Here is a 17093-nt window from a genome sequence, read left to right as displayed (position 1 = left end):
TAACTAGTTTACTATAAATAGCTTAGAGGGAATGACTACTATGAAGCTGGCATCAGGCCTTTGAAATAAATAATTATTGAATCTAATTAAACAACCATACTCAAATAGTACACGTGCTGTGTTATTTGTGCTAATATGACACAAGTTTAATTGAAATTCTGGAATACAAATCAGATAATATGCACAACAATGTATTTGCTGGCACCATAACCACTACGTCAAGCTATAGTGGTTATGGTGCTTGTTGTCTTCCTTTTAATCAAACCTCTTCACAAAGTCACAGGTAATGGTGATGACCTATCAAAGACATTTATATAATTGCAAAGGCACTTAGAACAAGCCCAAATTATCATATTTAACAAAATTAATAAAAAAAAAAAAAAAGAATTCATTATATTGCTGTGAGTTATATTGCTGTGGAGCTCTGAGAAACCCACTTAAATACCAACACATCCGAGCTCTTAGGTATAGACACAATCAGGTTGAAAAAAGGGACAGAGGGATTTGGATTTCAAACTTTTTTTTTTTTTTTTTTTTTTTTTAAAGAGGGTAATTCTTTAATTTGTGACAGTATACATTTGTGTAGTATACATTTCCCTTAACACACCAATATAAAATGCAATATCTGGTCACCATACATACGAAGTGTTTTCAAGGCAATGAATACGTGGGTAAAGTGTTTCACAGACTCATTCGGGCAATGCATGTTACATGTTAAGCAATATTGTTTATTCTGTGCAAACAGAAGATATCAGCAGATAACATGGGTTAGAGTGACTAACAACTGATAAAACACTCCACAAAACAAACTCAATGCCTGCAGACAGTTCCGAGAAAACCACCTAAAAACATATTGCTCATTGTCTTTCATCATGAATTATACTCTGGGACATTTACCATGGATGCTTACAAAAATTAGTAGATTTAAAAAGAACAAAATTCTATGTTGTTAAAGGTTTTACAAGTATTGCAAAAAGAGAAGAATAGCAACTAGTTTTGTGTTCAGCACAAGTTTTGCATTTACACTTATGGAATTGAAAACCAAATTGCAAAAATTAGACTACAGTCTAAAAGTTGTGGTGAGTAGTGTACATTTTGAAATGCACGTTTCAATTCACTATAATTTGAGGTCTGTTGAATAAACCCAAGTGTCTCATATTAAATTTATTTTAAACATATCTCCAATACATTCCATGAGACTGCAAGAATTTAGCATATGGATGGCCACTGCATTTCGGGTTCCAAAGGTTGGCTATGCCTAGTCGTAGATATGATTTAGAGCATCTGATCTTGCAGACAAGGATCAGACGTATGGCTATTTGACAAAAAGTCAAACCAAGGGCTTCAGTCCAAGGATAAAACCAACCAATTACCATGACCAACATTCAGCCTTAAATCCTGTATTCTACAAACCACACACCAAATTCAGAGTATCACATTAACCTATATTTATTAACTGCACACCTGCTGTGTTACCCCAAAGTCACAGTTATATATTCACATAAACACTCTCATATTGTGCTGTACAAATAACTCCATATAGCATGAATGTTAATGGCCCTGAGACACGTTATGTAATTAGAGGTGATATTTCTCTCTCAGCATTCCACTCGGATTGAAATGGTTCCAATTAGACCCGGGGATTTTAAGGACCCCACTTGGGGCTCCAGCCCCCATCAGTTGCCCCTGGCAAAGATTCTTAGTAGAGAGCAGAAGGCTCTGCTGAAATAAGCTTACAATCTATGATGATTTGAGATAGCAAGAATATATAGCATGCACAAGGACACTAACTGGTAAAGTGGTCTGACTGGGATTCAGACTTTTTGTTTCCCAGTTGTAAGGCAGTGACAGGGTTTACATTATTCCTATTCATTGAAATTTGTACTCTGGAGTCATTTATACTATTGACACAAATGTGAATAATTTCAGCATTTTCGGCCACTTGAGGTTGGCCACTTGTACGCATACTATTATCTTATGTATTTTTATTGCTGTTTTTTGCCTCGTATGGTTATATTGCAAATGTTGAAGAATGCTAAAAAACATTCATACAGATTGTACATAGTGGTTACAGTACATTAAATGTGCCTTTTAATATCTCTATATAAATATGTGTGCTGGCAGTTTGACAATGCATATATCATAGTTTACTCTGTTGAAAGGGAGTTCATGTTTGAATGATTAGTTGCTCTTTTTACCTACTACAGCCACTTCCAAAAATCCTTTGCAATATCCACCCTTGTACATTGGGAGCATATGCACCCCACGTATTTACAAGGTGTCTCCCAACATACTATACACAAGGCAGCATGCAATATACGGTATATATATTCTATTATTATTATTATTGCCATTTATATAGCGCCAACAGAATCCGTAGCGCTTTACAATATTATGAGAGGGGGGATAATACTATAAATAGGACAATAACAGGAAAACTTGCAGGAACGATAGATTGAAGAGGACCCTGCTCAAAGGAGCTTACAGTCTACCACTCAGAATACCAGTAACCTAGAAGAGGTACAGGTAGGTAATATAAAAATAAAGAACTCAGCCTCTGTATATTCTACAAATATGAATCTGCTAGCGAATGGCAAATGCTTCTTAATACATGCTGGAGGAAGCTTTTAAACAACCTACATATATTTTTTCTAACCTTTGCCTCTTTAACAGAAGCAAAGGTTAAAATAACATTGCAAATTGTATGGTGATAAAGTAGCAGGAGCATTTAAAGATACATTTACAGATACCCGCCACTGTATTCTGTACAGGGTGTCTCTAAGATTTAATGTATTTGGCACGCAATCTGCCCAAGTCTCCAACAATCAGTCAACTGTCCCCTGCAGTGAAAGATTCGTTTTTATATGGAATTTATAGATGTGATTTTAACAGCAAGAAAAGTAAAAAAAAAATCTAACTACACTTTAATTCAGCTTCATTATCTTCTTTCATAGCATCACCAAATCTGTAGTCATCATTTACTACAAAGTGTGGTCTCTTCGTCATCTCTCCATTTCATAAAAAACAAACTCCGTATTTTAACTGGTGCCTGTCTAATTTAGCAACTTCAAGTTAACAGCGACTTTGTAATGAAGTGCATATTTAGTGTAAAAGAAAAAATTGTTGATGGCTGCATACCACATGTGGTAGCTGTTTTCTGAGTTAAAGTGTCAGTGAGTGGAAAACAGATTTGTGGGAGCCTTTCAAGGTTTTTTTTATGTAATCTATTCTGCACTAGTATCAACAGGAAAAGGCAATCTATAATTTACAGTACAAGAGGCACGGTGACAGGGCATTTGCAGTAAGCAAATCTCTAAGAACAAACATACTGTAACCCTTGTACTTATGATTCAATTAGGTATTTTGTTTGATGGATTGAATCTAAAAAACCCAAAAACAAAGCATTTGTTCAAGTTTTCATTTTATATTTAAAGACACTGTGTGTTACTGACACACAGGACATTTATTATGCTTACGCCAACCCCACAATTCTGCTAGTTTTTGCAATGAGATAATATTTGAAGTTGATTTCTTTAAAAAATTTATCATGAAATTGGAATTCTTCATTATCTACATCGCTGACTGACACTGGCATTTTATTGAAGAAGACCATCAGAAAATATCAGAGGGGAGAAAATATGCAAATTCAAGGTCAACGGTTTTTTTTTCTTAAATATTTTAAAAATACTGATGAACATAATTAGTCCTATCAATGTTTTTGAGTTTTAAAACATTGCCCATGAAGCAATATGATGTAAAAATAAACTGTCAGCAATATTCACAAACAAAAAGAAGAGTTTTTTTTGTTTTTGATCATGATTGGGAAAGTTTTAAAGGACCACTCTAGGCACCCAGACCACTTCAGCTTAATGAAGTGGTCTGGGTGCCAGGTCCAGCTAGGGTTAACCCATTTTTTTATAAACATAGCAGTTTCAGAGAAACCGCTATGTTTATTAATGGGTTAAGCCTTCCCCCTAATCCTCTAGTGGCTGTCTCATTGACAGCCGCTAGAGGCGCTTGCGTGATTCTCACTGTGAAAATCACAGTGAGAGCACGCAAGCGTCCATAAGAAAGCATTGTAAATGCTTTCCTATGCGACCGGCTGAATGCGCGCGCAGCTCTTGCCGCGCGTGTGCATTCAGCCGATGGGGCGGAGAGGAGGCGGAGAGGAGGAGGAGAGCTCCCCGCCCAGCGCTGGAAAAAGGTAAGATTTACCCCTTTGCCCCTTTCCAGAGCCGGGCGGGAGGGGGACCCTGAGGATGGGGGCCCCATCAGGGCACTCTAGTGCCAGGAAAACGAGTATGTTTTCCTGGCACTAGAGTGGTCCTTTAAGCTTTTACAAAGCAGTGCTTCAGTTAAGACAATACCTAAGACAAGTCTGAACATGTCTCCAGAAAAGCTAAACTTTCTGACAAAAAATATCCCCTATTCGATGTTACTTGTATTGTTACAATGCTTTGCAATAACCACTTTTGAATCCTACGACAATGACAAAAACTAATAAAAATGATATTGAAAAAAAAAAACTATCCCCTGGACATTGTGTATTATTCACTGTAAGACACAGTTTTTTCTAAGAAAAAAATTTGTTCTAAAAATGGTTTCAGTGTTGAATTAGTAAGAAAGCTTGCAAAATGTGTAAAGCTTAAAGGGACATTATAGTCACCAGAACAAATACAGCTTAAGGTGGTGGCTCTGGTGCCTATAGCCTGTCCCTACAGGTTGTACACTGTAATCACTGCCTTTTTAAAGAAAGGTATTGTTTACATTGCTGCCTAGGAACACCTGTAGTGACAGTCACTCAGATACCCCTAGACTAACTTCCTGGTCCAGTGCTGCATAGTGTGCAGCACTGGCATTCAGTGTGTGCATGCTCTGCATAGAGGTGCTGAATGTTCACCATATGGATGCATTGATTGAATGCATTACTATGAGGAGATGTTGATTGGTGGAGCACAGTATATTGCTGCGCATGTGCAATAGCCTCTCAACGCTTTCCAATGGGAAAAATTTGGACTGGCTCAAATAATCTGCCAGCAATATAAAATCTTGGCTTATGCAGCATTTCATACTAAAACACTGCACATACAGGGTCCTTGCACCATGACCACTTCCAAACACTAAAGTGGTCTGGTCATGAGGCATGCAGTAACTCTTGAAGGAGCTGGGATAATTAGTCTGGTGTGCTTTTTACAGTAATGTCACATTGATTCCTAAATACTAAATATGAGAGCTGCTCCACTTGAAAGAGAAAACCTATTGGAGAAATGAAGTGTCTCTTTCTGATCCGCCTAAATGCAGAGAATCACATTTGCTACAAATAATATTTTAGCCTGAGATGGATTTAAATGATGTCAAACAACTTGTGTAAATTGTACAAAGATATTTAAGGGGAAACAATATAATCCGAGAATCCCATGGCCATCTTTAGTGAAAAAATTAAAATAAATCAGATATATTGCACTACAATTTTATTGAAATCCCAATGCTATCAATGTATACCATAATACAACTTTTTTTTTTCTCTAATGCTATTATAAATTCTTTTCAGAATTTGTAAAAAAAAAAAAAAAGGGAGTTTTAATCAGCTTCCGCCATCTCATTTCCCTCTGGTTGTCTCTCCTAACAATTGTTGCCTATAGCATCTCATTGAGCTTTCGAAAAAAGATCCATGGAAGATGTGCAAGATGGAAAACATGGTAATACCACCGTAAGAAGCTTCATCAGCTAAGAACTGAAGACTGGGAGATGGCAGTATGAGAATATCTTAGTATATCTCCTTTACCCAGTGCACCAACATGCAAGCTGACATGTCAACTTGAGATGTCCAGATAAAAGAGCAAAGGGACTGTGCAGCTTAACCCCTTAAGGACCAAACTTCTGGAATAAAAGGGAATCATGTCATGTCACACATGTCATGTGTCCTTAAGGGGTTAAAGAGCCAACTGAATACAAAAACTCACTATAAAGAATATGGTTTTCATATTTTAAATATCAGTCTGTAATATTTCTGCAACTCTGCAATACATCCAACTGAATTTTCTTATTGCCTTTAGTGGTTTATTCACTAAACAGAATGTTTTGGTGAGTTGACAAGTTGCTAAATGTAGGTCAAGCTCAATGTGAAATACATATTCAACGGACTTCTTTCGCATAACAGCTATTTTGGTCTAACTCATCCAAAATCACTGTTTAGTGAGTAAACCCCAGCAGTTTAGTAATGCATTCATGTAGAACACTGTTTTGGTTACACACAGCATATCTGACAAACTTTTTTGATAGTGATATACAGGATGGTCAAAGTATGAGTCAAGCACTTGTCCGATTTCTCTCACTTACATTCATGTTGCTCGTAGGGAGGATATGAAAGTCGCACAGAGATTAGGATAAAGAAGATGAAAAGAGGCCAGGCAACTTCTACAATTAGTTGAAGCTGAAAATTAGAAAATAAAAATGTTATAGTTTTTTTCTGAAAAACATATTCCTTTTTTTTTACTTAAGCCAGCATAATGTTAACAACAAAAACAGCAAGAAAAGCAGTTAAACCGCCAATAGGATGCAGATTTCTAATAAATCACTGGAGCCAGAAGGGGCCCCCTATTCTTAATTCAGTTCCAAGAACTGCAACCCGTTCCCTGTATAAAGGTTAACTGAACCAGTCTGATCTCTCTAGGGGTCGTTTTTGGAAAAATAAAAGCTGTTCCCTACGTGCAGAGCCCCTGCCAACCGAGGGCCAGTCCATTTCATTTCATTTGTTTTCCCTTCATTAAGGTATCCAAGAAACAGAGTAAAACTCCACAAAAATGTCTCATATGGAATGGAGCAGAAGCATGAATTTAACTAATTTTAAATAGTAAAGGCTGCTTGTACCACAATGATTATTTGCTATGAAACCATTTAATATTTTACAGAACAAATGTAGCCGTCTACAGTGCATTGTGTATTTTTTTCTTCTGTACAGAGTATGGCTGATACATTCCCAGTAGTGTTATGCAAATTCAAATATGAGTAGTTTTCTGCCACCAATGTTTTTTATGTAAAGATCAACCATTTTGATATTTATTTTCGTTGCAGAACTCCATAAGGATGTCATTTTGTGACTGCATCAGAAACAATATGATTTTGTAAGATCATTGGTTGCACATATATTCTTGAATATAAACCATAAAGAAGCCTTAAGAGCTCTGTTCACTAAACGATGAACTGTGGTGAGTGTACAGATGACTATCAGAACTTACATCAAAATGGAGAAAATCCACACAAAATAATTTCTACTTGGCTACTCAAGCCTACATTTTATAAATTTACAAAACTCACTGTTTAATGAACACACCCCTTTAGCTTATTATTAACTTGTAATAACTAATCAAAGTATACAAGATGGCGGTTTTCAGGCAAGTTTGATTAGAGGGACACTTCAGGCACCAAAACAACGTAATCTAAAGGAAATTGTTATGGTGCCAGGAGGCCCCCTGAGGCTCGATTGGTTTTACTCCAAAATTTCCTCCACTGGTGATTTCCACTCCCCCACAATCTCAGCTTCTCCACAAGTGGCATCTGGCTTCTGAATTTTTTAGATTCAGGAAGTGTGGAGTGCAGCCAGGCAGGGGCACCTCTGATTGGCTGAGAGCTGTCAGCTGACACTCTCCGCCAATCAGTGGCCCGCCATTCCCAAATCTGTCTTGGAAAGAAACGTATCCATCCCAAGCCATTTTTGTGAATGGGGTGTCATTGATTGGCTTAGAGTGTCAGATTGACGCTGGAGGCAAATTTGGTGACATCCCATATAAACTTAATTTAGATTAAGTTGTTTTGGTGCCTGGAGTGTTCCTTTGACTAAATTATCAGAGAATCATAGTAGGCTGAGAAATATTCAGCAACACTGTTAATTATAGCAATGTTTGGGTCTCAGCGTTAATCCTGACTGTGACTACCCAACAAGGGTAATGTATTTTTCTGTTTTTATGAAATACCTTAAATACATAGCTGTGTTTTTTCGCTCATATTTAATGACACTTAATTTTAAAATTGACACAGTACACTACATTAGGACAAAGTTCAATACGATGTCTCCAGATATAATATCCAGGGAAATTTAAATCTCACAATGTCTGGAACAGTGTCTCCTGATATTATCTTACCCCGTAAAATAAATTGTCTTGCCCAAGTCCAATGTTTTATTTTTGGTGTATAAAAACTAAACAAAAAAAAAAAAAAGTATGATGACACACTGTACAATGGAATGATTAAAATTCAATCCATGCTTTTATTTTTAGAAATGGCGACAGTAATTGATCTGTGTCTGCTATGATTGCTCATTTTTTCCATTTTTTGTGATTTAAAAAACGGATTTTTAAAAACATCGGTCAATTCATCTTTAGTCTTGCAATATTATACCATTATGTTTTCATGACTGAAAAATATTAACTGTTGTTTATCTGCCCACCAATAACAGGGTATAGTCTTGGGAATATGTTATCCAGTAAGAATCCTATATCTCATTTCAGTTACGTTAAAAAATGTATGTCTAAAAGTCACATGAAGTGGCCTCTGACTCTGAGTACCATATGACCAAGATTGCAGCATTGGTACCTAGTGAATGGCATGCACTGAAAACTTTAGTGTTAAAAATATACTCTCATGAGGTTTATTTACTAAATATTTGAACATTTGATGTCAAACTAGCCACACTGTTAAAATAGCTCAACTGCGGCGGAGCCTAACTGCCGAGCAGGAAAGCCGCACAATGAAAGAGCTCCAGCATAGAAGCGACTTATCTGGGGACAAATACCCCGAAAATCTGAGTACATACCGGCAAAAAGGCGCATTGCAGGCAGGAGAAACCCGGGGGTATCCAAAGACCCCAAACAAGCGACGAACACCCCTCGGGAACCCTCCCAAGCCACTGGGGCCTTCTCAAGACCGAACCGAGGTGAGGCGGCCGCTCACCCCGACCTCAACGACGCACGTAGCCCCTTGGTCACACCTGCATCCAACCCCCCCCCTATGGACCGGCGGGGGATATCCCGGTCTCCCCTGGGTAACAGGGGCAGCCCAGCACAGCCCCACCGCAACACTGAAACCGAGCCTGTACCAGTGGGGGGCAATCCGACACACGAGGCCCCCAAGATGGCGGTGACTGGGGACGCTTACCATATCGCAGCAGACACGGAGCTCCGACTGGCCGCAATATTCAACTCCTTCTGGGAGAAACTGGCAGCCTGCATGCGACCACCCCACCTGACGACCCAAGCAAAGGGCAAGCTACCTAGCCCAGTCCGGGTGACCGCACGGCAGAACCCCAACACTCTCACAGGCACCAGGCGCCCGAAAGGCCGGCGCCGCAAGAGCGCCATCACTACTTATGCGCCACCTGCACAGTACAAAACATGTGGCGAAAGGAGGCTGGAGAATTCTCTTCAGGGCACATTACTGACCCGATCTCTGGATTCAAGCACTACTGGCCCTCCCGGGCAGAGAGCAACAGGGGGAACACCCCACAGGTGCCGACCACACTGGCGGAGGGCAGTCAAGCGAAAGCCACAACGACCCAAGATTCAGGCTCGCTGCAATGTCCCAAGAGGGACGACCCTGGGCCACAAAGGAACCCAGGCTCGTGGTACATGGGCACCAGCTCTCCTACAGCTCCGGGGCGGAAGAGTTAACCTGCATCCACGACTCCAAGAGGTCTCCCCAGAGAGCGCCAGAGCGCATGGCTCGCTTCAGCTACACACCGACAAGCATGGGAGATGGAGGAGTCGTTCGCCTCACACACACGGTGCCACGAAGCACAGCATGCTGTACACTGGCCCACAGAGCAGACCCGCAACGCAGCTGCAGCAGACAGTGCAGGGGGAGCCCATCCAAGGCATCGGATGAACCACACAGCAATGGGACTAAGGTCTAGCTAAGGACTCTTCACCTGTTTTATTTTTCCTTTTCTTTTTGCTTTAATAATTTTTTACTACTCAGAGGATCTTCCATAAATGTCTAAGCAACTAATCCCTGCACGACCCTTCCAACGGCCCAAACAGGGGACCAATGAGAGGGAAAAATTTTTTTTAGATCAAGCGACCTCACATTAAGCACACATTAAGCATGAATATGACTAGCTTAACTTAAACCTAAGCAGATCTCTTCAATTAAAACACAACTGTTTGCATTAGCATTTGAAATATGCAGTAACGTTACCTTGTGGCATAGGACAGCCCTAGTATTGTTAATTGTTACGTGTTTTCTTTTTAAAAATGTTTCTTTCCTATAGTACAGCATATATAATAGCAGTGTAACCTGCAAATGCTTTTACGACGCTACAACTACACTAGCAAAATTGAACTCGCTTTGTTAAACGTGTGTTGTTTTATGGACATGTAATATGTTTAGGTTTCTCATACCATAACCCGACACATATCTGAGTCTCTCACAGTTGCCGCTTCAACAGTATACCTATACACATTGAAACTGCATGTATCACGTGTGCCCTAGCTATTTTTAAAACGTATGCAGTTACCTTTTGTACCTTAATCTTAACAAAAAATGTGCAGACACAACAAAATGAAGCAAAGTAATCACTCTTAAGATGTAATTTCTGATGTAATCTGTTTCATTGTGAAATTTGCAAGTTCCTGCACTCGTTATTGTGACGATGCAGGATGTTATGTTCACTCATGCACAACAAAAATAAAGAATTAAAAAAAAAAAATAGCTAAACTGCAAAAAATATGAAGACTTGGAGAAACAGCATGGCTATTTTAGCCTAAATTATGCAACTCGTTTTTTACTTCACCACTATTAAGGTCCCTTTAATGAATCCCTCTGATATCCCTCCAATCCAAACATAAAATGTGTGCCGTTTACAGGACTAGCCGGAACAAAATTAGGGAGATCATATTGATATAAAAAGTGTTCTGTAACAAATAGCAGAAACAACATCAGCATCAAAAGTAAAACACGTTGGGGAGATGTACAGGCTTATGCACTAGCGTGAATTCAAAGTGAATTACAAATCTATGCCAGAAAAGTCAATTTGGCCAATCATTTGAAATTCACTTTGGAATTCTTGGCAATGCATAGTTTAGTGATTAACACTGAAAATCTGTTTTTTGTTTTCTTTTAAAACTTAATATTAAACTAAAAGAGAGAATTTCAGTCACCCTACATCTATTTATCCAAGGCACATCATACCAAGATAACTGCAATCAGAAAATGTATTTCTAGATTCCTAATCTTAACGGGTGGCTATATACCAGTCAACAACTGAGGTAATATGAGCTTTGGACTTTTTGTATTCTTTAATGAGGCCGCTGACTGGACTCTCTTATAAAAGCCATATCATCTGTTTAAATAACCCTAAGTGTATTTACACAGTAGTAAAATAAAATCCTAAAGGGCTGCTACTTTATCTTACAACACAAACTTAATTGATCCTACTTAAATTTTAACTGCATAAATTCAGTCACTGCATAAAGTCAGTCAATGTTTAATACCCATATCCATCTTTGGTTTGTCATAGGGACTCCTAGTCTATAAAGCAAACCTTCTCAGTATTTTTGTTGAGATTTTCGGGGGAAGTTTTCACCAGTCTCCTCTCCTTCACCGTCTTTATGATCCCTTGTTTCTCAGAATGTCCCTCCCATGTCTGTGACCTTTCAGTGTTTGTTAGTAACTCCATGCTGTGTATCTCATAAACTCCTACTCTCATGTCACATTCAAATCCTCTCTGTTTCTGGTAGCAGTATCTCTCTGTGTTTAATTAACATCCTCTAGTATTTCTTAGTACCCCTTCCTGCATCTCAATTCCCCCGTTTTGCCAGTGTATCCCATCTGTATTTACTCTTGTTGAGTGGTGCACTGCTTGGCTAGCGTGGACATATTAAACACTAACCAGCCTGTCTCTCTAACTCCCTCCCACTGTATCTCTAAGTTCCTCTTCCTGTATATCTAAGCGTTACTTCCTGTGTCTCTCAGTACCCCTTCATGTATCTCCAAGAACCCTTTCCTGTATCTTTAAGCACCCTTTCCTGTGTCTCTCAACTCCACTTCCTGTGTCTCTGAGTTCCACTTCCTGTGTCTTTCAGTCTCTCTTCCTGTGTCACTCACAAAAACTTTGTCCAAGGTTTTCCCTATGTTTTTCACACGCCTTTCATGTTATTTTATTTTTATTTCTGACAGGTGACTAATGACAAACCCACTATATGTGAAATCTAGATGATGTCATTGTCACCCAGAAGCTTTGAGAGGCTGACCTGTCATTGTCATTCAACATGGACAGGAAGCTGTCCTGCAGACTGTCACATTCAGAAACACTGGTATACAATATATACTGGACTATATAGTGCAATACAAGTGTAATTATACATATAGACCTTTTACCCCAGATATGTTTTAATGAATGACTAGGTAACATGAATCGTTTAACACTGTAATGAATGAGTTTGTGAAATCTACTAGACTGGGAGTAAACATTTAATTTACAAGATTGTAATTTGTAGTTGTCAAGTGATTTTTAATTAAGTGAACAAATGACTAGCGTGACTAGAGTCTTATGTGATAATGCTTGATAATTAATGTCACAATTCATTGTAAAATGTTAACGTGTTAAAAGTGTTAGATTAAGCTGTCCTTAACTGCCAAAAATCCAGTTTGGAGCAAAATAGCATATATTACCTCTAGCTTTGCTGAACTGAAAATGTCCAGCTAAATTATTGTAGCTGACAAACAACACACAGTTTAGTTAATAGACATTTAAGTATCCTATAAAGAGAAGGACATTCGTTTGCCAATTAAATTCACTATAGTTTTTTTTTTTTAAATCTTACTTGAAGAAACATTCAACTGAATTAACCTGTATGGCCTCCACTGACCCATATTATTCCTGATAATTAATCTCAGGAACTGCTCAAGAATTAATTCCAGATAGTCCCATAGACAAACAAGTATATGCATGCAGCTGTATTTAAACTAAATGAATAAATAAGCAATTACAATCTAAAAATCAGGCATGTTTCTTCCCTATGGATTCCATCCTCTTCCCTATTCTATGTGAAGGATGTGAGATGTTAAAAATACACAGAAGTCATTGGCCTACCTTTTCCTCCCCCAGCCAATGAGTTACTTGCTGAGGAGAATAACAGCAATATAAATTTAAAAAGAAAATTGTCTCTCCCGGATCCCCTAATAGTGAGAAGAGGACTGATTGAATGCCCATCCTTTTCTATCTATACTACATGTGCAGTGATGAGTGGGCTAATATTAAACAGTGGGGTATCTTTGACCTCTTAATTAACAGGGACTCCTTATCGAAATAATGCATAGCAAGTCATGGGTTAACGGTAAATAGCACCTCAATCAATAAACCACATGTGATTGGTTAATAATGAATAAATGGAGTCTCAAGGACAGTTGCTCTCCATAAACATATGTGCTAACCCATTAGTGCCATGGTACTAATGCTACCACCCCCCTAGGTAGATTACAGGGGATAGCAAGCTAGTCTGGATCTGTTGATGCAAGCCCCACTCCAGGCACTCTCAGCCTGTATTTGGGCACTCATTAAGAGATAATGCACCTACTTGTTCTCCTAATGGGAGCCCAGTAATGATTAAGCAGTCATAAAAAATAATTCTATTTTTAGCAGAATCAATATGCTCTTAATATGGACATTTGAAACTCAAATGCAAATTCAGAGTTTAATAAATTACACCGGTATTTTTCACAGTAGTTAATGGACTTAAAAACTAATGCAACTGGGACTGAAGGAATTCAAGTTTTCTTCAAGCTTTTATGGGACTTTAGCCTTTTCAAATTGTTACAGCCTGGTGAATAGGACATGATTACTGTTCAGTATGATATGTGACCATATCATTATCTGTGTCAGTCAGTGCAGGACACGCATGGTTATATCATGAGTCACCTCTGTCTATCTATCTATCTATCTATCTATCAATCGAGATGATGACAGAGAAAAAATGAATGAGAGGGATAGGAACACCAAAGTAGAAGAGAGACAGGGTAGATGATAAAGACAGAGAGATAACGAGAAGGTAGACTGTTGTAGGTTGCTAATCGCAGGATGCTAATTTTAAAATGCTGAAATATGCACTTTTAATCTAGGCCTCCAGACGAACCTGTGTCCCGTTCTCTTAGTTCCATGCACCACAGTCAATGATAAAGATTGTAGGAAATAGGGAGAATGTCTATAAATTATCTATTTTAATACTGAAAAGATAACAAACACAAAAATATATCTACATAAAACCAACAGAATCTCAAGAATTCAATTCTGGCATTTATTAAACTATGGCTTTTGATACAAGAGACCACTAAGGTAATTGTGGCTTTTAATAAGAAATATATGCATAACATTCGCATTGGAAATAAACACGTTAGGTGATCAAGACAGCCATCTAATGGCCGGGCTCAGACAGGAGCTTGTAGAGCCTTTTTCTGGGACTGAAGCTCTGGCTTTCAATGGGCCCTCCTCAAGCTAGCAAAGAGATCAAAAGATCTCCCTGCACGGCCCTTTACAAATGGAGTGTATTGTTGGCATGTGTCAATATCAGGTACAGACCACTTTAAGTTTGCCCTTGTGGTTCCCCCGAATTTTCATGATGACACAGAGTGCCGCGAGGGCACTCTTATAGTGATCTGCACCTGATGTTGGTGCAGGTCAGGATTCTCCCACACAAGGATCCAGTTAACACTCCACTGGCCCACTTGGGTAGGTAAGCAGGAGGAGAGGGGGCTGCACAGACATACATACACACATAACAGACTCCCCGACACACAATTTAGAGACCACATATACAACTCTCAACCACATACACAGACACATTCAGCTTTCCCCATACAGCTTTCACCCTCATATATACACTCTCTCACACACACACAACACTCAGCCACCACACTCACACATCACTCAAAGAAACAGAGCCAAAGCTCTAGGAGGGGGCATCAATTTGGCACCATGCGGGCAACCTTAATACAGCTCTGCAAATAAAGGCACATGTAACACGGATTTTTTTTTTGGGGGGGGGGGGGGGGCTTTTTCATAATTTGATACACACATCATACAATCTTGTGATGCGTAACCATGTCAGTGCACATGTTTGTGAAACACAGACTAACAAGTGGTTAGGTATTACAGGGAATGTAATTCATATGCATCTCTGGTGCAAGAAAATGGAAGACGTTTCTTTTACAGGGTTATATTTAGGGTTCCAATTCAGCTGTTTTGTCCTAAAATCTTAATGTAAATTTTCAGTAATTGCCTGTTTAGTAAATAGCCCTGTTAGAGATGGGAGCATCCTTTTGACAATCTTAGACTGCAAGGACATGTATTTTGCTCCTCTGATCAAATGGGCAAAGTACAGTCAATATGATCATATTCATTATGGATTGTGGCTGATTATATAATAACACTGATTTACTGCAGTTCATGCACTATTCAGATTAACTGGTTTCAAGGATGCTGAGAATATCTTCTGCTAAAGTATGCCGAGTCAAATAAATGTGGTGCTTACACAACAACCCACAGGACATTTTACAATGCAGAATGATGAATTGCACCAACTGCAGAGCAAGCCAAGACTCTTATCCACACAGTGTTTGCCTCAGAGTCATTTCTGATAGTCAAGTTGTCGAATGAACTGCTTTGGACTGCTATAAATAGACTGACCACACATTATGTTTTATTCTTATATGCTTTCTTCACAGGTGGATGGAAAGTAATGGTATCCATTTATTTCCCTGTTTCGCAGTAATGGCTAACCTTTGACACTTCTGCTACTGTGGGCCACATTCCCCATGATAACCAGAGTGTTACAAGGTATCCATCACCAATATTGGGAGTGCAAAATTTTTCATGTAAACTATGAATGCAATGCAAACTCCCTTATTTATGTGAAAATTATGTATATTTGTTGCAAAAATCCACTAAAAAGAGTCAGCATATATATCAAATATTACAGATTATAATACAGTAAATAAATTTGCATTCAATAACTCAGTTTTAGGTTTCTCAACTCATTCTTGGATAACTAAAAACTAAAACAAAGTTCACAAACTACTAAATGTTAACTTACCGTCTGCCTTCTCCTGTAGGTAAAGTTCTTCCAGAGCAGGAGACCCAGCTGGGTACAGTAAGTCATTGTCCCCCTTAGTGTGTAGACTGCTTCAACTCTGCAGCTGAGGCAGAGGATATGGCAGCTCTAAGGATTTTAAGTTGTTCATTAACTGCAAAAGAGTGAGAGAGGGATATATTGTCAGTTAGCTTCCAGAGACACACGAAAGTCCATACGCTTTTATCACTGACTACTAGTGACAGAATAAAAATGTTAAAAAAAACTCTAACAAGGGCAACCTGCAGGGCACCAACTCCTGATTTGGTAAAATTTAACCAATTTGCCAACTCTACCTCAGTACGTACATAAATGGACACAATGGATTTCATCATACTCCTGTCCTCATTTCAAAGCATGTTGCTTCATCCTGCAGGTAAGAACTCAGAATAAAGAGCAAAGTCTTATAGTGCTTAAAGGTATGGCCACGTGATAAATAACACCGCATTCACAAGTTGTTAAATCTGACATCTGTTCACGGGGATTCCAATTCCAAGAGATACATTTCTTTCTCTTGAGCTCTCTATTACCAGCATTATCCGTACAGACTAATATGATCGAGACAGGTAAAGTCAAAATGCACTGAAAATATGCAACAACTAGCCAGCAGAGACTACCATAGCATGTGATTTGTTACAATCAACAACAAAAGTTGATATACTTGATTTTAATGCTACTTACTGTTCTTCAATAAGCAAATTGCCCTCAAAGTATTTCACTTATGCAGTGCTGCTCATTAATCTACACACAGAATCACAGTACTATCCATACATGCCAACACTGATAAGTATGCTGCCAAGACGGGAGCTATGGGAGTGCAGGAGAACGTTTTCTTCTTGTTCATAAAAGTTGGGCACCAGAGAAAATACCCAGGATGGTGTGATAGCAGTCTGAAATTGAGACCATCCTGCCAGAGAATGCATCTCATAACCCGGCCTAGGAGGTGTTTACACTAATCCCATAGTGTTACCTAAT

The 17093-nt window shown here is 38.8% G+C and overlaps 1 protein-coding gene across 2 annotated transcripts in view; it reads right to left on the bottom strand.

Annotated features, from left to right (window-relative positions):
* ABCA1 (ATP binding cassette subfamily A member 1) overlaps positions 1-17093 on the bottom strand; it is a 110042-nt gene that overhangs the window by 67364 nt on the left and 25585 nt on the right. For both annotated transcript variants that reach the window (XM_063455214.1, XM_063455215.1), the window contains exons 2-3: positions 16083-16233; positions 6340-6433 (exon numbers count right to left, since the gene is read on the bottom strand). In XM_063455214.1, the coding sequence (XP_063311284.1) occupies positions 6340-6433; positions 16083-16148 (160 nt within the window). In that variant the 5' untranslated portion in view covers positions 16149-16233. The remainder of the gene's footprint in view (positions 1-6339; positions 6434-16082; positions 16234-17093) is intronic.

The sequence above is a fragment of the Pelobates fuscus genome, chromosome 5 (genome assembly GCF_036172605.1).
Source record: "Pelobates fuscus isolate aPelFus1 chromosome 5, aPelFus1.pri, whole genome shotgun sequence".
Lineage (NCBI taxonomy): Eukaryota > Metazoa > Chordata > Amphibia > Anura > Pelobatidae > Pelobates > Pelobates fuscus.
This window is presented reverse-complemented; position numbering and strand designations above follow the sequence as displayed.